The sequence below is a fragment of the Sinocyclocheilus grahami genome, unplaced genomic scaffold, assembly GCF_001515645.1.
Source record: "Sinocyclocheilus grahami isolate Dianchi unplaced genomic scaffold, SAMN03320097.WGS_v1.1 scaffold950.1, whole genome shotgun sequence".
Lineage (NCBI taxonomy): Eukaryota > Metazoa > Chordata > Actinopteri > Cypriniformes > Cyprinidae > Sinocyclocheilus > Sinocyclocheilus grahami.
In genome coordinates, this window is record NW_015506129.1 from 26,023 (window position 1) to 48,279 (window position 22,257).

Genomic DNA, 22,257 nt, shown 5'->3' on the forward strand with positions numbered 1-22,257 from the left:
AATGTCACTTTTGATCAATTTAATGTGTCCTTGCCGAATAAAAGTATAATTTTCTTTTCAAAAAATTCAAAATAAATCTTGCTGACAACAAAATTTCGAATGTGTATAAATTAAATAAAAAAATGATGAAACCTTAGAAAAATGAAGTAACATCTGCAAGTAAATTACGCTGACCTTTTCTCAGAATTAACTTTTTCCAAATTATTTTATTTAAAACGTATTAAAATTATTATTATTTATTCATTTATTGCTTATGCATTTCTGCTGTGTGCCTTTATAAATAATAAAATAAATAAGATGGCTCAGTTACTGAATGTGAAACATTTGAGGTTTGGGGTTGTCTGGCTGTTGCACACATCTAACATAGTAGACTAGATAGTGAGTGATGTGCCATTTTAGGTCATGCTAAATGTTCTGGGCATCAATTGGATGATGATTGACAGCTGCCAATCATCTATGTTTACGCTTTCACTTCTACATGAACAGCACTTCCTCCATCTCAACCAGTCTTCTGTCAACTCGTATTAGTTGAGCGTTCTCTCATACACGCAGTGGTCTGGATCGAACCAACTCAAGTGCTTCCTCAGCCTGGGGTACGACTGTCAGATCTTCCTCAGGTAGAGCTAAAAACAGACACATGTCAATCAAAAGTCCCTGTAAACCTGAGCATCTGGCCTTTTCAGGCCAACCAAGATTTCCTCAAAAACAACAAAAGCCAGCGGCTCAAAATCACGCAAACATAGTTAAAATTAGCCCCCGTCTGCTTTCCATTCAGTCCAGGTTGAGATCCCAGCTGAGTGTCTGGCCGTGTCTCTCTCAGGTCCTCCTCCTACACACCACATTTCCATAAGAATGCAGCACGCTCTGCATATCAATCCAAACTCTTAATTAAAGAGCTGCTATATTCCTGCTGGCGTCATACGCGGGAAGTACGCAGTAGAACCTTTCTCCCCGTTCTGTTGGCCATTTGGAAAGCAAATGAGGAAGGTGATCACAGCCCGCACGTGGCACGCACATTTGCAGGACACCTAATGTTTTTTTAGCAGTGAATATCAGTAAACTATGGAAGCCCGTTTCTGCCACTGAATAAAAAATAAAAAAGGTAATTGTGACTTTTTATCTCACAATTCTGACTTTATTTCTCAGAACTGCGACTTTGTCTCGCAATTCCGAGAAAAAAGTCAGAATTGTGAGATAAAAAGTCAATTACCTTTATTTTTATAGATATAAACTCGCAATTCTGAGAACATGTCCCCCCCCCAAAAAAATTGGACTTTAACTCACAATTGCATGTTATAAAGTCAGAATTGCGACTTTCTATCTCACAATTCTGACTTTATAACACGCAATTGTGACTTTATATCTTGCAATTCTGACTTTATAACACACAATTGTGACTTTATATCTTGCAATTCTGACTTTATAACACGCAATTGACTTTATATCTTGCAATTCTGACTTTATAACACACAATTGCGAGTTTATATCTCACAATTCTGTGAAAAAAGCCAGAATTGTGAGAAAAAAAGTCGCAATAAACTTTTTTTTATTCAGTGGCAGAAACGGGCTTCCATAGTAAACACTCCAAGTGTGCGTAAAAAAACGTCAGCACATGTTCACTATCATACGCTGGAAGTCATGCTGAAAGAGTGGTAAATTGTGTAATCTTTTAGTGCGAAGCATAACGGAAATTAAGAAAACATTTACTTTGGGAACTTTTCCATTGACTATTTTGAGTACTTGAAAATATAAAAATATATAAATGATAAATATCAAAAACAAGTACTCCAGGACAAATATAAAACACAACAATCTACAAAACAGGTTATGTTTACTACTTAGAAATGTCAAAGTATTCAATCAAAGTGATAATATACACAATTTCAACAAATATTTTAAGCTATAATGTTTACTATGAAAACAAATTAATTTTTTGTCATATCTAAACAAAAGATGAGTCCATTCACAAGAAGATAAACTCATCTCCAGTCTCTGAGAACTTTGCTGAAGAATGCTTTGGATGTGTCTGTCCAAGTTCAGCTTAACACATCGGATGAAAGAGTAAAGTCCTTTTTTATAATGTCTGCCAGTTTCGGTTCCACTTCTGACAACAAGCCTACCAGGTGCTGGACCTGTAGATGAGAGAAGATGAGAAGATCTGTGATCAATCAGGGTCTGTAGGAGCAGCAAAAAGAAAAAAAAAAAAAAAAAAAAAAGAGGAGAGGGGCGTACTGCTGTTACATGTTGAGGTGCAAGGGTGCCAACAGCAGACACACAGCTTCTCTCTGTCAAATACCCTTCCTTGACTATGGATGATAACAGATCCTGAAAATTAAAGGTAATTTTCAATAAATTAATATGTAATATATTTAACATTGGTATGTTTTAATTTAGGAATTTTGAAATTTACTTTATATTTTCATAGTATAATATAAATACAATACAATAAAATGTTTTGGAATGTACTTAAAAAAAAAAAAAAAAAAAAAAAAAAAAAAAAGAGGAGAGGGGCGTACTGCTGTTACATGTTGAGGTGCAAGGGTGCCAACAGCAGACACACAGCTTCTCTCTGTCAAATACCCTTCCTTGACTATGGATGATAACAGATCCTGAAAATTAAAGGTAATTTTCAATAAATTAATATGTAATATATTTAACATTGGTATGTTTTAATTTAGGAATTTTGAAATTTACTTTATATTTTCATAGTATAATATAAATACAATACAATAAAATGTTTTGGAATGTACTTATTTATTCACAATTTGTACAGTGTCCCAACTTTTTTGGAATCGGGTTTGTATACTATATGATATATCTTGATTTAAAATTGTATATATTGTATAATAAAATGTATTATTTTTTAAACAACACATTTTTATAATGTAACATAACTTAGAATTTAATAATTGATTATTTAATATTGTAAACTTATAACTTTATATTTTTAATAACTTAATATAGAATATTTAAAAAAAATTACACTTGTATATAATTTTTTTTAATTGAATGTATATTTTTTATATATTTTTTTATTTAAGTTTTTATAACATTATAATACGGTATCAAGTTAGAATTTATTCATTTATTACTATTTTGCAAACTGGATAGCTGGCAATTTCACCTTATTCAGTTCCATAAGGATGGCTGAGAGGAACTCGGCTGTGGTTTCAACTAAAGCTTCGAGCTGTTCATCTTCCACTTGCTTCTCTCCTTCTTTCTGACTCTCTTCTGATTCTGAGTTTCCAGCTGTTCGGCTCTGACGGCATTCAGCATTGAACTGAAGGATGCGAATAAGACTTCCTAATAATGCTGAACCTGGTATGAATAAACACACATTATGAAAGCAAAACAGCAAACATTCAACAAACAGCACAATGCCTCTCATGAAGCAATGAATTGAATATGCCAAAAGTGTGTTTTGTACTGATATCTGTCTGCAGGCTGGAGTGTAACGCTGACAATAGGGCGAGCGCTGAGACCAGGAGAGTTTTCTGCTCCTGCAGGATGAGAGGAGGATCGTCCGCTTGACATAAATCCTCACATATGATCTTACACACAAACGTCCACACCGCACGACCACATGCTCCATCTGATACTGTAGACAAAGTAAAAACAAAAAATCATTACATATATTTCATACACCTTTTCTAAGGAGAGCCATAAAAAACATAGTTTATCAGAAAATAACATATACATATAAAATAACAATATCTTTTTTAATTATATTTTTTTATATTGATCACATTTATTTAAAATGTTACTTCAAGGACATATTAAATGATCAAATAAAGGCAGCCTCGGTGAGCATAAGAGACTGACTATCAGAGAAGGAACGCCAGAGTGTAGCTTAAAATGTGATTATGTTATTGCCCCTAAAAAAAAAAACTTTAAATATAAATGAATTTTCAGGGTCGGTGAGGGTCAGTATGTGTGTGTGTGTGTGTGTCTCACCCAGTGCCTGCATGCCCTCTTCTACTGTAGTCAGAAGCTGGAGTGAATGAAGATACACTTCAAGATCCTCTGGACTTTCTGACCTACAACACAAAAAATTGAGCCCAAATTCATATTTCAAAAACAACATTAATCTGATTCAAGTGGAACACCACCTCTTCCTCTAGCAGCAGACAGAAGAATAGGTTGGTTCAGTAAACGGCTCGGACAGACAGACGAGCAGGTCACATCACCTTAATTAAAGTGTCTCACCTAAGCTGTGTGGCGGCCTCAAGCAGAGAGGATACGACGTCCTGCTGTGTGTCCTTATTTGGGTCAGTGTTGCTGGGTGGGGTGGACACCCAACTCTTCATCATCTCCTCATCCTCATCAAAGAGCTTATCCACCAGCTCCCCAACCTTAACCAGCAAATCCACTGCAGAATGAGATGCACTTCAGTGTTCCAATACTTGAGAGGCTCAAATCCGTTTGATAAACTTTCATCTAAGATTAATTTAAACTAGCATTAAAACACATCAAGGCCCGGTTTCACAAACAGGGTTTAGCTTAAGCCAGGACTAGGCCTTAGTTAAATTAAGATATTTAAGCAACTTTTACAAAAATGCCTTAGAAGAAAAGATTACATGTGTGCATCTTGACACAGAACAACGACACTGACATATTTTAAAATACGTCAGAGCAAGGTATTTTCAGTTGAGACAGCTCAAGCATGCATTTTAGTCTGGGACTAGCTTAAGCCTTGTCTGTGAAACCGGGGGCAACTGTATGTATTTTAAAATTGTGTTTTGTATTTTAATATAAAATGTCAATTAATTGAAGTAAAATATATGTTTTAAATGTTAACTTTGATGAATTTAAAACTTGAAAATATAACCTGTGTTATATATTATTTTATACATGAAATATGAACATTTTAAGAATTACCTAAACTTATTAATTATTCATTAAGCAATCAAATGTATAAAAACACTTCATGTTCTTCACTGTGTAAATTAAATATACATTTCTTCTTATTAAAGTTACAAAAGTGATTTATCTGTCACTTTAAGAGCTGCCCGGATCCAATGTACTATCAATATCTGTTTATCTAATAACTAAATATTAACTATTAAACCAACATTTGGTCCCAAACTAGCAAAAAAAGTTTATAAAGTTTATAAAAAACAAAATGTAAATAATAATAATAATAATAATAATAATGATGATGATAATACCGTAATAATAATACAAAATATTATTATTATTGCTAAAAACACACAATAAATAAATTATTATCTTTATTTGACCCTCTAACTCTAGCACTCTCTATTCTATATTTTAATTCTACTTCATGTATTTATCTTTTTTTATAAAAAAAAAATAACACTAACTTTTTATTTTTTCTATTCTATCTACTTGTTTTTCTTTGTGTATGTATGTGTGTGTGTGTGTGTGTGTGTGTGTATATATGTATATATATGAATAAAATACCTTGCTAAGTGTACTGCGTTAGGCTAACCGAGACTTGTCATTTGCACTTACATATTGTTGCTCTTTTGTTAGTTTTGATTGCTTCTATTGTCCTCATTTGTAAGTCGCTTTGGATAAAAAGCGTCTGATAAATGACTAAATGTAAATAAATAAATATGAATTTATGAATCCCATTAACTTAAGTACTTTTTTGAATTTAAAATTTGAATGAATTTCAAATATGAAATTAACACAAATTCACTATTATATATTATTTATATATTAAATATTAACAATAATACAAATTTATAATAAAAAGCTAATGTTATTCATTAGTAGTAGTAAATGTGTATTTAATGTTCATTGCTAAAAAGCAAAAATCACACATGAAAAAAATAAATAAATAAATATGCAAGTTTGGGGGGAAAAATTATTTGCTGCTTAATATCTTAAATTTCAGGCACTTTTGTGCCTATTTGTTAAAAGTAAACATCACTACCATTGGTGGAGCTGCTCATGATGAAACACAGACTGCTGCACACCATCGGCTGCTGCTGTATTCGCTCTAGCCACAGAGGGGCGACCTCAGGCTGAGACACACACGTTAGCAGGAGCCTGTGGAAGCCACAGTATTGCAAGTCACACACCCGCCGCATTCAGTAAAATGCAGCATATATTGCAAAGTTTTCTTCGAATTTTGTAACAGGGCTTTATTAGCACTGACCTGCAAGTTTCCAAGAGCGTAGGTGGATCATTATCCCCGAGCAGCAGAAGCAACACAGCGCTGAGATCCAGAGAACATGTCAGACATGTTTTCATTTAACAGAATTAGCAGTATTGTATTTACAAAAATAGTTCAATTATTCTGAAGTGAACAGAAAGGGAGAAAGATGCTGTGTGTGTGTGTGTGTGTAAGGATGGATTTTACCAAAACTGAATTCAAGATTCCTATCCTGTAATAAAACAATAAAACTCACTAATCTGAAGAGAGGATCCACGAGAAAACGCACAGAACAACAGCTGGCCCAATCTCATCTCTTCCGCCTGTAGTGTGGTGTGTGTCTCTGCACTCCAGACTATGTATTTTCCAAGGTTAGGTATGCACTTTTTACTCTTAGATTCATATTTGAGAATTTGATGTCTTGTATTGATTTGACATCTTTGAATTGACATAATACATGTTTACCTGACTGATAATAAATTGTTACATTTGATTTTATTCTGACTTACTCTGAAATTATTTCTAGTAGATTAAAGTGGAGTCTAGTATTACCGCAAATCTGTATTCAGGATAGATCATACAGAAGGCTCAATGAATAAAGCATGGGGCACATCATTTGAGACCTTTTCGATTTCTGACTATCACTGCCTTAGTAAGTTGCAGTTTTCGTGAATATACAAAAACTATGCTTTTTGTTATGAGCAAGTAGAGCGCGGCCGACATAAAGGTAGATATTCACACTGCATCCTCTGTCTTAAGATCAGAAATGACGAGACCGGCATAAGTTCTCTATGAGATACCGGGTCCCTAATGAACGAATAATTGAAAGTACGGGATGTTCGGAATAATATCTAAATTAATACATAACCGACATTTGGGATCAGTTTTTAATTAGAAACATTGCCTAAATTTAATGATCACTTGAAATTGATTGAACACGAAGCTAGACTACGGCCATGTCCACATGTACACCGGTATTTTTCCTTCTTCCATTTTTAAAAAAATCTCCGTCCACATAAAAACGCAAACACATGCTATGAAGCACTGTCAAGAGCATGTCAAGCCAACAGGTGGCGATATAATCTCAACCGTAAAGCCATGTTGGCCAATCAGAAGCCTGAAAAAGTCTCCAGTAGGCGGAGAGAACAGCGCAGGCGCCGACGTCACAAGCCAAAAACTCTGTCTTCGCGATAACACTGCAACCAAAGTTTTTGAAAATCTTCACCCTGGCAGGCGTTTTCAAAAATAGTCGGTTTCAGTGACCTGGTGCTGCGTTTGCGTGTGGACGAATGGCCTAACCGCGTAGAAAAAGCAACGTTTTAAAAATAACCGCGTTCGTGTGGACAGGGCCTAAAATTGAAACTAAATCCTGATCAATTCAGAGGCGCAAGTAAAAGACCGAACACGCATTAAACCTTCAACCAGGCCGCTGGACCGGTGGGTGGATACTTACATGTGTGTGTCTCTTACCATAGGTCAGAGCTCTGGCTGAGAGATACACATGTGTCATGGAAACAGGCCATATTACCCAGAATTCCAACGCAGATTTCCTGTAACAGAAGCTCTGAGTAATTATAAGATGTTATAAGCATTATGTAAAGCAGTTACAGTGGTAAAATGACTTACCGTGAGCCGTGGACTACGTGACTTTGCGATCACACCCAGCAAGATGTCTGGAGCTTTGAACTCTTGAAGAAAAACAGCCACATCCTGGAGAGAAAACACATGTAATGTGTTAATAGCTGGTGGGCATGGAGCAGGGTGTTGAATACAGTGGGTTTCAGTTTACCTTATCCATAGCCATGTCCCATACTTTACACAAGTCCTCCTCAAGATCATCTGTCAGGTCCATTGAAGAATCACTCAGCCCACTTTCTTGATCGGTCACCATCTAGAAGGTAATTGAAGTACATATTAAGAAAGAAATGTAGGAATTGCATAGCTTCAGGAAAATTTGACGATTCACATTAGGCATATATGTAAATAAACAGATGTAAACAATAATTTAATACTAATGAATCTAGTTAAAATATCCAGTCTAACTGACCATCAACTACCACTAGAGGAAGAAAAATGTAAGAACTTAATTGCTTGGGGAATAAATGATCATTTTAAACTATTTTTTGAACATCTGGGAACCCAATATCGTCGACCTGATGGTAAAAATTCAAAGGTATTCGATAAAGGATGCCTCTTATCATCCTTTATCGTATACCTTTGAATTGTCACCATCAGGTCGACGATATTGTGTCGATAGAATTTAATAATAAAAGGGCGCCAATTGATATATAAATGTAATTAAAACGCATACAACAACACGCATTGAAACAAATTATTCCATTTTATGGGTGGACATGGTATAAGATATGGCACAATGGTGGTGACAAATATAGGGCATAATAACACGTATAATATCAAATAGGGGCACAAATAACCATCTGGGTACCAGCCTCAGCATCACTGCAGCGTGTAGCCTACTGGGGATTTGTGGACGATGGAAATAAATATAGCTATCACATAGCTGCTCATATCATTTAAACGGCTTGACTGAAAAACGTCTACGGTTACTGTGCCGTTCATTGCTATGGCGGAAAGAGCACTCCTTATAATCACTAAAACGCTGTCAGTTCATCACGATCTCACAAAGTTATGTTATAATCAATGAGTGCAGAACTCAACACTGAACAAAATCTCAGGCCTTTTGAGTATGGATTCTAACTTGAACGCTTCTAAACGGTGTTTAAGAAATCAACAGATCGCAAACACAAATGGAGTGTCTGCCAAATCTGTTTCGCCAATATGCTATTATTTTAGCTTCAACTGAGGGCGCTTAGCATCCTCTAGCACCCCTATCGGACTGGACCTAATTTTAGCTATCCCATCCATCCTTCCCGCCAAAAATACAGGTCTCCCCCTCTTTCCAAATTCGGATTCAACCCACCATCCAATGTCTAATGCAATATTATAAAAAAAAATGTGTGTGATCATCAATCAGGCATTAAAAACAAATGAAATAGCCTGTATTTCTATTCATTTATGCATATTTGTATGTTCATTTTGTTTATACTCTGTTTATTTCATTTTAGTTTTTGTGCATAATTCATTCATATTTTATTTATGTTTCATGTATATCGATTTACTTCCATTTTTCAAGCTCACTTGCACTCCAATTTTTTAAATCCGTTTAAAGATCTTTGACATATTTATGTTGGATGTGTTACACTTAATACACATTTATGCTTAATTATTGGAATTGTCATTTGATGTGCTTTTTCTTCACTCGTCAAATTGCTATGACAGTTTTGACACTAGTGGGGCCCATTTTCATTATCTTGCCTAGGGCCTACTTACTAAAATACAGATATTAGATCAATCATAATGTAAAAAGTTTTAAATGATAATATTAAACAGGTGCAGATGGCGCTGTTGGAACAGCAGAAATGCAGCCGTTATCCCTGTAACCCCGTAAACAAGGCAGCTGTGCTTTCTGTTTCTGAACAGCAGTATTTAAATGATTTAAACAGCCATTCAGAATTTTTTATTCACAATGGTTCCCATCACAGGGCCAAATACTTAAATACTTAGATATAATCAACTATTTATTTTCAAAGTTTTTAATCTGGACTACAACATGCACTAGATATTGTTTGAAAATGTTTTGATTCGTTATCGTTTGGTCACACTTTACATTAAGGCTCCATTAGTTAACATTAGTTAATTTATTAGTTAACATAAACTGTCAAAAATTATTCTAAAGCATTTGTTAATCTTAGTTCACTTCAACATTTAATAACATGTTATTAAAATCAAATGTTGCAACAGTATTAAGCTATTTAATGGACCCGAGCTAGCATGAACTACCAGTTGTATTTTTTTTAACAAAGAATAACGTCTGTAACAAATGTAGCTATTGCTCATTGTTAATGTTAGTGCATTAACTAAGGTTTATGAGATTATTGTAAAAGGTTACCTATTGTTCTTTATAATTCTTTTGCACTTTAATGTGTTTGAAACATTATTTTACTTAATAAATTTTTTGTGTATTGCTTTATTGTATTTAAATGTTCAGTACTTTTTGTTAGTTATTAAACCTGTTATACTGTATTATGACAACTCTTGTGTTGCAACTTATTTCAGTATAGTGATACTGTAAATTAAAATACAGTAATAATACTGTAAACTGCCATTTTTACACTAAGTATAAACAGCATCTACTATTTACACTTTCTGCAAAGAAAATGCTGCTATTTTTTACATATTTTAGAATCTATCGTTATTTGTACTTAGTGTAAAGAGCATCTATTGCTTAGCCGCTGCCCTTTTTGTTGTGGAAGGTGGAACGAGTAAAAAAAAAAATAAAAAAAGAGTAACTTTTAATATTAAAATATTATAAAATGACCAATTGTTAACATTGCTAAGATTTATACAATTATTAAAAGGATATAAAAAATATATATATGACCGCTTTAAGAAAGGACTTTTCAAAAAATGTATCAGTTCATAGTGAATAAATTACAGGTATTGTACTTTTAATTCTGTATCTTGCTTCTTTCAGGTCTATGTGGCAACTACAATGATGTCCAATTAGATGACTTCAAAATAGAGTCGGGCGTCACTGAGGGCACACCAATAACCTTTGTCAACTTTTGGAAAAACCAAAACAGTTGTCTAAATCTTGAAAACACATTTGACAACCCCTGTGGACAGCATTCGGAGATAGGTACTCAGTTTTATTAACATAAAGGCTCTGTTGTAGTGTACAGAAATTTCCCAGCCTGATAGTTTTGATTTGTTTAATTTGGGATACTAGAGGACAATGACCTATTCATTTTTTGTCAAGGTTCAAATGTGGCTATTTTGTCATTATTAAATTCTAGTGTTTTAATTTTTTTCATTCAGAGAAAGTAGCTAAAAACTGGTGTTCCAGTCTTACAAACCCAAAAGGAGTTTTTTCCGCATGTCATTCAGAAATATCTCCTGAGATTTACTACCAAGTGAGTGTTTTTGTACGAAATGATAGGGTATATGAAATATGATATGCAAATTTAAAGAGCCCTCTTTCTTATAATCTGGGTTTCATCCTCTGCAGTGGTGTGTCTATGACACCTGCAAATGTGCAGATATTAGGAAGTGTATGTGTGCGGCTGTGTCCAACTATGTCCACACCTGTGCTGCCAGAGGAGTCATTCTCCAGGGCTGGATGGATTCAATCACCTGTGGTGAGAACTTCATAAGTATTTATTTGTTTATATGTATGGCTTGAAATGTAATATATGGCTTGAAATCTACATTACCGTGTGTTTGTCTGTCTGCACAGTGACTCCGTGTCCAGGCAACATGAAGTACTCCTACAGCGTGACCAGCTGTGGCAGCACATGCCGCTCTCTTAGTGGACAAGATAGCACCTGTCAAGGGTCCTTCACACCTGTAGATGGTTGTGTATGTCCTGAGGACACCTACCTCAACAATGACGGCAGCTGTGTGACTGCTGACCAGTGTTCTTGTTACAGTGGCAACCAGGTCATAAAACCATCAAGCATAATCTACAATAATGGTGTTAAATGGTAAAAATAGTAGTTCAGCATACATTATTGACACATTATTTATTATTGATTAAACATTATTGTAACTGTTGATGGCTTTTATTATTCTTTTTTTTTTTTTACATATTACAGCACCTGTAACCTTGGCAAATTACACTGCTCCAGCCAAGAAGGTGAGCTGAAAATATCTCTTCAGCAGTTCCACCTGCCAAATTCAAATTGAGATGTCACTAAGATACGGCAACATTGGTATGATTTGTGCAATTTTTCTGCTCCTCATCCGTGTATCTGTTGTTTTAGACTGTGTGAATCCAATGGTCTTCTTCAACTGCTCAAAACATGGACACGGACACAAAGGGACGGAGTGTCAGAGGACATGTGAGAAACAAGACCCCAACAATTGCGTGAGTTAGAATGGATGGTTGGATGAGAACACATGAGAAATGAAAGAAAATGAAAAGAATAATATAATTATTTTGCATTTGTATAGTGCACTGATAACTTGAAATAGCAAATCTTGCAGAGAATATGATGTTGCACTAATGCTGCTCCTTCTTGGTTTGTTTTGTCTGTAGGTGAGTACAGGGTGTGTATCAGGGTGTATGTGTCAAAATGACCTTCTAGTTGATGGGAAAGGTAGGTGTGTGGAGAGGGAAAACTGCACCTGTGTCCACAATGGGCTCTTCTATTCACCTGGAAATCAAGTTCAAGAGGACTGTAACACCTGGTGAGCCAATTACCCAATCATCATATAGATAACCTATGTTTTGTAGTGTATTATTTAAGGGTCACGAAACAATGAACTGCATTTTCTAAGTTGTTAACAGAGATGTTGTGCTGAATATCTAATAAAGCAATGATAGCACCCATTAATTTTAATTTTAGGATAAAAGTGGTTGGGATTTTTTGTGTTATTTTTGTCTTCCCTGTTTAAAATCTACATCATGCCAAAATAGCAGAAGATGTGATGTGGTGAAACATCATTGTTTGAGATGCACCTCACGTCGCCTTGAAAATAGACCAGAGTAGGTGGATGCAGTCAGGGGCTGAGTGAAATAAATGCAGTCAAGACTGACCATTTTCACTTCTTGAAGTGGATCAGACACCTGTGAGATCAAAGGATATTCACACTTATTTATTTGGGTGCTAATAAGCTGGATGTAATTAAAATTTTGTTTTAAAACGAGACACCCAAATCACTTATTAATTTCCCCCCACAGAAAAGTGTTTTTTTCCATCCATTTTTTATTTAATACACACATTTATTTGAGATAATTTTGAAATCACCTATTCTATACAGCGAATGCTCTGACAAGAGTGTTTGGGAATATATTTTGTATTTACAGAATGCTAATATCAAAGTAAAACAAAGAGAGCAACACATCCCGCTTGTTTAAGCCAAAGAGCATTAGGCTGTGACATCAACAAGTTGTTTCCCATCCTGCCTTTAACAACAGAATTTGAACTTGTCCATCTGCTTCCTGCTCACTGATTGAGTGTCAGAAATCGCACCCATACCCTCAAATAGGACACTATTTGAGGGGACAGCCATTTGTAGTGGTGTCTGAAACCATAGTTTACGTTATCAAGTGTGCTCATTCAATCCCATAATGCACCGCAATAAGAAATGTATAACCAATGTACACTCAACGGCTAGAGAATACATAATGCACTGTGAGGGTCGTGCTAGAGAATACCCATAATGACCTGTGAGGGTCCTGCTGAATGAATTCCCACGGCCTGCCAGAAGATGGCACCTGCAGCTGAATCATCCATCCATCCATTTTCCAAACTGCTAGTCCAATGAGGGTACAGCGTAATCTCATACAAATATTAATTGTTTAATTAAGGTTTATACATGCTAGTTTTCATGACAGAGTTCAATATAAATCTTTTCATTACTACTGGCACTGTTTGCTAAGTTTCAAATGATAATTAAACAGCAAGCACAAACTACTAAAAGCAACAGCCCTTCTGGTGCACTCAATGTCCGAGTGTCATTGAGTGTCGCTCACTCGATTTCATTCACTCCATAAACTTGAACTATATTAGCGGACTAATGTAGGGAATAGTAAAGCCATGGTCTCATGTGATTGACATCTGCATTATATTTTCTAGTCAAATCTCAGACACCGAAATATTATTTGACATAATAGCCTACTGCATTAATCACTCAGTATTTGAATAAACAATTAATCCCAAATAATTCCCAAATTAAGCCATCCACTCCCTTTTTTATTAGCGTAGACAGAAGACTTATCATAACATAAGTAAAATAAGTAACCATTGTGAAAAATTGTACTAGCCTACATTGTCATTTCAACACTTAATTAAATTATTTACCACGTTGGTATTCATGTCAAATATTCCACTGCAAAATCCACTTTTATATGGTGTTAGGACATAAATATGTGTTGGCAGTGTGTGAACACAACCACCCTAGAATGATAAAAATCCACCCATTCTTTATTTTTTAATCCCCATTAAACCAAACGAGTCTCATTAGGCATTCGGTTTTGATTCTCTTAGCATTGTGATGTCACATTGTTTAGGCCCCGCCCACGGCCGCTGACTGACAGTCCTGCATTACCGTAGTTTCTGCCTTCAGCAAGTTGTTTGGTTGTACGCTGTCATCCATTTTCTCCGCGCTCGAGCAGCTGTAACGGCAACAATGTCTCCTAAGCAATGCCGATGTTATGTGTTCGGATGAAAGACTGAACATAAAAGTCTTCATTTGCTCCCAATATCTGAGCAACTGAGGACGCAGTGGATTACTTTTATTTTTAAAGGTAATGTGCCTCAAAATGTACCAAAATTCGTTTATGTCTGCGCAAATCATTTCACTACTGCTTTATGAATGAGGAGCAATACAAGGCAGGCTTTGCTAAAAAGTTGTTATTTAAGGAGAGGGCCGAATTAAGACCTCACTGGGCCCTGGGTCTATGAGTTTCTGCAGGGCTTTTTACGAGGACATTCCCAAAGACGGGCATTTTGACACAAATATGTGTATTTGAACGTTCAAGCACAAGGCACGAGAAAGAAAGAACTCAAGTTTATTCAGGCGCTGTACAAGCAGGTGCGCCACAGCGCGTATCAGGTTTACCAAAATGAATTCTCCCCCACTGCTTAATATGCATGAAGGGTTTAAAATCATTTGTTTTTAAACCACAATGCTTACAAAAGTGTTTAAATGATAAGCTTACATGCGCAACACGTTTGACATATTTCAAGCGGGTTATCGTCCACCCCTTCAGCGAATATATATATATATAGTTTGTTCAAACACAAAAAGCAATATACATCAGTCAAGTTAATAATCAAACTAACCTAAAATCGGTAAAAAGTTCACTTGCTGTTCCACAACTTCCACTCCATCAACAGCTTTAGTAAAATAACCTGATACTGAATACTCATGTACTGAATAACTCTGCTCTGCTCTTTTTTCTGCTGCTTGTCTTTTAAGTTTTTCCTTTTGTGAGCTCCTCTCACATTTTTTAAAATAGCTGAAATTTTCAGGCTACCTATCGAAGATTTCTTACCATGACGATTTCCAGATTAGACTAGAACGAAGTGAACCGTGGAGGTGATTGATTGGTGAATGCGGACATCCCAATAAGGCACAGTGATCACCTCATAGATATGTGCAGGTCGTTCAAAAGTCAAATATAGAATAAATGCATTTGATTGGTAAACCAAATTCAAAAGTGACGTTTCAATCCCTAATGGTAATGCATGGAATTTTTGGCAAAGCTCCACTAAATAACAGTGCTAATTAGTGGGGGGAGTGGTGGGTCTTCGTGGTGGGTGATCGTTGCTCCACAGTCAAATCACGGGCCCCCTCCTTGCTCGGGCCCTGGGGCTTCACCCCCCGCCTAGCACTATTGTTAATGTGGCCCTGCTTAAGGATAGACCAATACCAACTGTTCGTGATCAAGCTTCATCTCCAGAAGTGTCACACAGTTAATTTTTTATGATTTTTTAGTAAATCGCCGTTTCAGTCGATGTGCCTGTTAGCCAGTTCCACAACAAATGTGGCTAAAGCTATTGTTATATTAGAGACCAAATGTCTGTGGTCTTTCATTAAAGCACATTCATTAAAGCACATTAATGTCAGACTGTACGACAGTCAAGACACTTTAAAAACTGACCCATGCAAGAAAAATCAACCCATGACACGTTCGGTGAAGGTGAGCTGCATCACACACAGGAATGAAATGGTGGCTAACGGTGCATGTCCACTCGCACGGAGCAGAGAGAGTGTTTTCAGTTCATTACTATGAAAGTTGAGCTTCAGAGTGTCCACTGCTCCGCTCCAGTGGACACGCACCATAACAATGAAAACTATTGTTATACTATTGTTAATTTTGATCATGGCTTGTCTTGAAAAACGAAGAAAATTTGACGTTCGTTGTAGGAGAAGTCACACTGCAGGACTGTGCGCCAAATCTTCTGACACTGCCAGAACTTTGTCGGAGGTCCAATTTGATCGCAACGGTCATTAAATGGCTGTCGGTGAACATGTCAAACTAACGACCAAAGACTACAAATTTTAGCCAAGGATTATAGGAATCTTTTAGAATTTTCCAAATTTGTCTCAGACGACCAAATCGTGGTCAAAATCGTACAGTGTGAGCCAGGCTTTAGTTTAAGCCAGGATTAGGCCATAGTTCAATTAGGACATTTAAGTATCTTTTATAAATGTGCCTTAGAAAATAACATTACTGGTGTGCATCTTGAGACAAAACAATGGCACTGACATATTTTAAGATATTAACAGCCCAGACATGCATTTTAGTCTGAGACTAAGCTTAAGCCTTGTCTGTGAAACCAGGGGAAGGAATAATTTACTTAAAGATTTACTTACTCCAGAATTGGAATCGATTTTTGATTCCCAAGCCTAACTATGGGTTAACATGTTAAATAATATTGCTCTTTTTTCTTTCTACCGAAAATGTGCCTGGAGTCCACCGTTGCTATAGTAACACTTTTACTTGCATCTTACTGACAAATAAATCATGGTTTATCTGTCAGTCAGATGCATGTAAAAATGCATGAGCTCTTATTTTAATGTTGTTGTTAATGTTGATTTCAACTTGGTACGAAGTTTGCTTTGTACATTTAGTTTGCTGAACTGGACGTTTTGATTGGTTTTGCACCTGAGTCAAACCTGTCTGTTATTAGCAGTGGTGGATAAATTACTTGAAAGCCACACTTAAGTAAAAGTATAGATATCTTACCAGAAAATGACCTTGGCATAAGTTAAAGTCATCGTTTAGAATATTACTTGAGTAAAAGTGGTATTTATTGTACTTAAGTATGAAAAGTATTTTTTTAAATATTAAACTTACTTAAGTATTGAAAGTAAAAGAACAAGTAAATTAAAAATATAAAAGGAGCAAATAAATATAAAAAAAATGTTCTATACACAGTTTAAACAGAAAAATTATGTTCAGTTTGAACTCTTTCTTCCATTTTGTATCTTTGGGTTAGCATAAGAGACACTTCATCTGGTACGAAGACTCTTTCATTCCAACATAAGAAAACAGTTTTTGCAAATATGTAATCTGCATCTGAAGTGAAACAGACACTGTTTAATGCAGCTAAGAGGGGACATGGATGCATCTAACCAGCAGTTACAAATAATGTTTTGTTTTAAACATAAAAGTTGAATATTGATATTTGAAAAGATTTAAAACATGAAAAGATACTTGAAATGTGAAATTAAAACCACCAGTAGGTGGCAGCAAGTCACTGTTTATCGAGTGACTAGCGAGTCAATTTGGGCCCTATCATACACCCGGCGCAATGCGATGCCAGGCAGGTCGCAAGTGTTTTTTGCTAGTTTCAGCCCGACGCAGTTATCATTTTCACGTCCAGTGCCACGTTGTTTAAATAGCAAATGCACTTGCGGCCATCTGTTCACCCTTGGCCATGCTGGACTAAAAACGAGGTGTGTTCAGGCACTTTGTTGGCATGTTGCTATTTTGAGGCAACTGAAAAAGATTGCGGCATTGACCAACTAAAACCTGGTCTAAGGTTATTTATTTACAGGGCGCTTTAGTAATATGCGCCTATAGGCGAGTGCACACCGCACGTACACTCTGCTTATTACACACAGAGACGGGAAGCAGCATACAAACATGCCAAATATTAAAAATGAAAGGATTACAATGTAAAAGATTATTATTGTGCCTTGTAGATGGTCTGCTGGCGTGCTTTAACCTTGCACACGAACAGATCCGTTTCCTACGGTCCCCGGGAGCTGACATGGCTGCTTCACTTAGTTTTGTCGTGGCCACGACATAATAATAATAATAATAATAACCATAATTTACTAATAACTCGTGGGAACGTGATATTATGTCGTGGGCACAAGATCATTTTGTCGAGGTATCGACATTCTTATGTCGTGGCCACGACTTCTTATGTTGAGGGAGCGACATATTTTTCTGGTGGCCACGAGTTTAATGAGTAAACAAACCTGTGTCTCTCTGGAGAAGCGTTCCGTCTTTGCTCTTGCTAATTCCGCCATGTAAATAGCGAATCCGCGATGGTGCAAGTGCAACTGGCTTTTAAAGGTAATGGGAGATGAGACTCTTATTGGTTTATTGCATGCTATGCCCAAAACACACCCATGACTCATTAAAGGTGTCCTATTATGCCCCTTTTTACAAGATGTAAAATAAGTCTCTGATGTCCCCAGTGTGTGTGTGAAATTTTAGCTCAAAATACCTTACAGATTATTTTTTATAGCTTGTTAAAATTGCTACTTTTAGGGTATGAGCCAAAACGCACCATTTTCTTCTTTCCCTTTAAATGCAAATGAGCTGGTGCTTTCGGAGAAGAGGGCGGAGCTTCAAGAGCTCAGGCTCCGGCAATGCCAGTGCTAGCCTTTGCAAATAAACACTCAACTATAAGTACAAGCCTGTTATCTTTACAGAAATTGCACTCGGTTTAAAAGTCAGTCTAAAAAAAGTATTTAAAAAAATGCACTTTAAGAATTACACAGACGGGAGCACGGCGCGATAAAAATAACTCATGGTGCCATACAAACTTTAAGCCCCACTTGTGATTAAGAGCTTGACTAATTCCAGTTGTCGACTTTGCTTTCATATGCAATTTTAACTCCCACATTCCTATTTACGATCATTCTGGTAGCACGTGAAGGCAGCATCAGTGAAAACAGACAGACAATGGTAGCTTTAGCAACATTAGCCTTACAAAGTGCCAAGAAGCAATTTGGAAAACTAACGCGTGATACTTACTTCTTCTGGAGGTGTAGCTGGATCACGAACAGTTGGCACTGCTCCATCCTTCAGGAGCAACCTTTATGCAAAACCTACTTTATACTGACCCTCATTCACAAAGCAGTCCGGTGTAAAATGATTTGCGCAGACATAAACGAATTTCGGTAGAGTTGAGGGAGCATTTTCTTCAAAAACAAAATTAATCCACCTTGTCTTCAGCGGCTTAGATTTCGGGAGTAAGGAGAGAGCTATGTGGATTCATACATCCAGCTACAGAACACCTAAAATGCTTTGGAGACTTTCTCGTCAGTGCAGCAATGGCAGACTGTGTACAACTCGCTCAGGGCGGTTCTATGTTAAAACGGCAGTGTCTGTCAACATTCGTGGGAGGGGCCTTTTGCTAATGTGACGTGTGGGTGGTTGTGTACACACACTGCCAACACACATTTATGTCCAAACACCATGCAAAAGTGAATTTTGCATAATAGATCCCCTTTAAGAGAATAGGTACAACCCTTTTGGACCATGCGCCTGGCGCATCAACCGTTTTTTTCCGTCGTTAAACTAGCAAAAGTGGAACACAGACATCTCAAATGTAAGTAACTCAATACTAAGTTCATTAAACTTGTATAAAATCAATATTACATTTGTTATGCTGGTATCTGGAGAAAAACGGCACTGTAAAAATGGTGTGATATAAATTAACTATATTAAATTATGTAAATATAAAAGACATGCAGAGCATATTGAATCTTATGGGCATTCTAAATGCATCTTAATAGACTAAATCACACAGTGTATGCGTGCACTCTCTGGGTGTGTTTTTGGTTGTTTTTTAAGTGTAACAACACTTACGATATTAGACAGACGTTATATATTACACACCCCAGCCTTGACTTGAGTGGAAAATTACATCAACCACAGTTGTGCGAGAACTTGTTTGCACAAGTCTTAACTGTGTGAGGTGAGAATTACCAGTATTTTGCAACCAAAAATTGTATTCTTTAAACATAGTTTCTGTAAAATGGTGGTTATGAATAATGATATAATAATTATTTTATAATTATTTACATTGATTAGCCCTAGAAAACTACTTTGAGTAGTAATGGGCATAAATTGTTTTGTGTGGATATATTCATAATATTCATTCAAATTATACATTTTTACTATGAGGGTAACAGCTGCTTCACGACCAGTTTGAAAGTAAATTAAATTATATCTATCACAAGATTGTGTACATTTGTGTAATATACTTTGAGCTTACCATGAATAATATATCTGTTCATTTTGTAGCTTGCATTAGTGAGAGCTGTTGATGTTTTTTTTTTTTTTGCTCAACATCAAAATAAAACTGATAATAAAAGACTGATAAAAATAAATGACTGAATCAGAAGGTATTACCATGTTATCTCCCATCTTCGCTTTTCTAACTAACTGATGCTGAAATAAGGGTTTCCTGACCCTTTAACATTGATGAGAATAGTATGGTAATAATTTGTATGTTTTATATTTCAGCACATGCACAAATGGGAGATGGAATTGTACTGAAAAGACATGCTATGGCACCTGTACCATCTATGGTGAAGGTCATTTTAGGACTTTTGATGGCAGGAGATACTCCCTCTACAGAGAATGTGAACACATCATAGCCCGTGTATGTTTGTCCATGTTTGTGTCACTCAGTGATGGACACACTCTGTGTCAAAATGCTGAGTTAAATACAACCCAGTGCTGGGTAAAATAGGGACAAACACAGCAATTGGGTTGTTTTGACCCAGCGGTTGGGTTACTACCCAGAAGGTTGGGTTAAACATTTAACCCAACCGCTGGGTCAAAACAGCCCAATTGCTGGGTTTGTCCCTATTTTACCCAGCACTGGGTTGTATTTAACCCAGCATTTGTAACTAAGTATTTTTTCTTTGTTACTAAACTTAAATACATTTGTAAAGTATCTGTATGTTTTATTTTGTATTTTAAACTCTTACTTTTACTGCATTCAAAAGAATAATATCATACTTTTTACATAACTACATGTAATTAAAACATATTTTTCCTCATTATTTTGAACTGAAGAAATCAATACCCATTCTGACAAAAGCTGATTCTTTTCATTAAATCTATTGAATTGATTAACAAATTGCACTAAACGATTCATTTGCAAATTGACCTGATAATTGCAGCTGTTCTTGAGTCAACAACTCAATGATTCAATCATTTAGATGAAGCAAAAGTATAAGAAAATTAAGCAAAAGTAAAAAAAAATAATTAAAAATAAAATGTGGTGAACATGCATTTCAATTTGCAAAACTATCGCAACTGTTTAGTGAAGTCACCCATCTGTGGCAACTTCTATCACTGCCTGACATATTACTGTTTGTAACCCCTCTAGGATAATTGCAATATGAACCAGACTCTCTCCTTCAGCATTGTCACACAGAACAAATTCTGTGAGACCACCAGCACCATCTGCAAGTCTATCAGTCTCAAATTTGGGGTGAATTTATTTCAAAGCTCAAACTAAGCATAAATGTAGTATTAGAAAATGTGTAAAAGTGTGCAACATGCATATCACTAAGGTATACATATATGTAATGAGGATAGACATTTTTAAATAAATTCTAATGCATAATTTGTGATGAAATCTGTGACCTTGCAATAATGTCATAAGAGAGAGATATCCAGTTACATAAATTGGAGTTACGGAGAATGTTTTGATACTTACTATTCAAATCCTGCAGAGATATGAGATTCATTTTTCCGAGGATGAAGTCAAAGTTATTGGCAATGACACTGATTACCAATATCAGATTCATACTGCAGGGATATATATTGTCACAGAGGTCAAAGGTCTTTTGAACTTAATCTGGGACAATAAAACAAGTTTGATGCTCCAACTTGATCAAAAATTTAAGGTATGTATTCTTTAAAGGTACACCCATTCAGACACAAACACACACAATCACTTTACCCTTTGTTCATCTACTCACCTAAACATCCATTCATGATCTCTATGGCAGGGCAAGGTGTGTGGACTGTGTGGAAACTTTGATGGTAATGCGAACAATGACTTTATGAAGCACAATGGAGAAGTGGTGACGGATCCAGCAGATTTTGGGAACAGCTGGAAAGTGAATCCTGACTGCCCAGATTTGACAAACACGATAGACTTTTGTAAAGAAAGTCCACATCGGGTTGTCTGGGCTGAAAAACGATGCAGCATCATAACAAGTGATGTCTTTAAAGTTTGCCACACACTTGTAAGTAACAGTATAAACTATTTTGTACAGTAGTTACATGTGTAATTTTTTTGAAGTTCACATACTCTCAACTAACCAATGGCAGA

The 22,257-nt window shown here is 36.0% G+C and overlaps 2 protein-coding genes across 2 annotated transcripts in view; one reads left to right on the plus strand and one right to left on the minus strand.

Moving 5' to 3' along the window:
• Positions 1–1,893: 1,893 nt before the first annotated feature.
• LOC107564621 (protein saal1-like) lies at positions 1,894–8,017 on the minus strand. The gene is made up of 11 exons (XM_016249747.1): positions 7,914–8,017; positions 7,751–7,834; positions 7,595–7,674; positions 6,128–6,187; positions 5,903–6,018; positions 4,207–4,369; positions 3,955–4,037; positions 3,428–3,598; positions 3,125–3,318; positions 2,517–2,609; positions 1,894–2,132 (listed from the first exon to the last, which is right to left on the minus strand). The coding sequence occupies exons 1-11, from the start codon at positions 8,013–8,015 to the stop codon at positions 2,037–2,039; spliced, it is 1,242 nt and encodes a 413-aa protein (XP_016105233.1). The 5' UTR covers positions 8,016–8,017; the 3' UTR covers positions 1,894–2,036.
• Positions 8,018–10,675: 2,658 nt separating this feature from the next.
• Positions 10,676–22,257, plus strand: part of LOC107564613 (mucin-5AC-like) — a gene marked incomplete at its 5' end in the record, with an annotated part of 37,396 nt that continues 25,814 nt past the window's right edge. The window contains 11 exons of the mRNA XM_016249739.1: positions 10,676–10,844; positions 11,024–11,118; positions 11,214–11,343; positions 11,442–11,688; positions 11,800–11,840; positions 11,968–12,071; positions 12,243–12,394; positions 20,430–20,568; positions 21,304–21,408; positions 21,653–21,826; positions 21,932–22,171. Of these exons, the coding sequence (XP_016105225.1) occupies positions 10,676–10,844; positions 11,024–11,118; positions 11,214–11,343; positions 11,442–11,688; positions 11,800–11,840; positions 11,968–12,071; positions 12,243–12,394; positions 20,430–20,568; positions 21,304–21,408; positions 21,653–21,826; positions 21,932–22,171 (1,596 nt within the window). The remainder of the gene's footprint in view (positions 10,845–11,023; positions 11,119–11,213; positions 11,344–11,441; positions 11,689–11,799; positions 11,841–11,967; positions 12,072–12,242; positions 12,395–20,429; positions 20,569–21,303; positions 21,409–21,652; positions 21,827–21,931; positions 22,172–22,257) is intronic.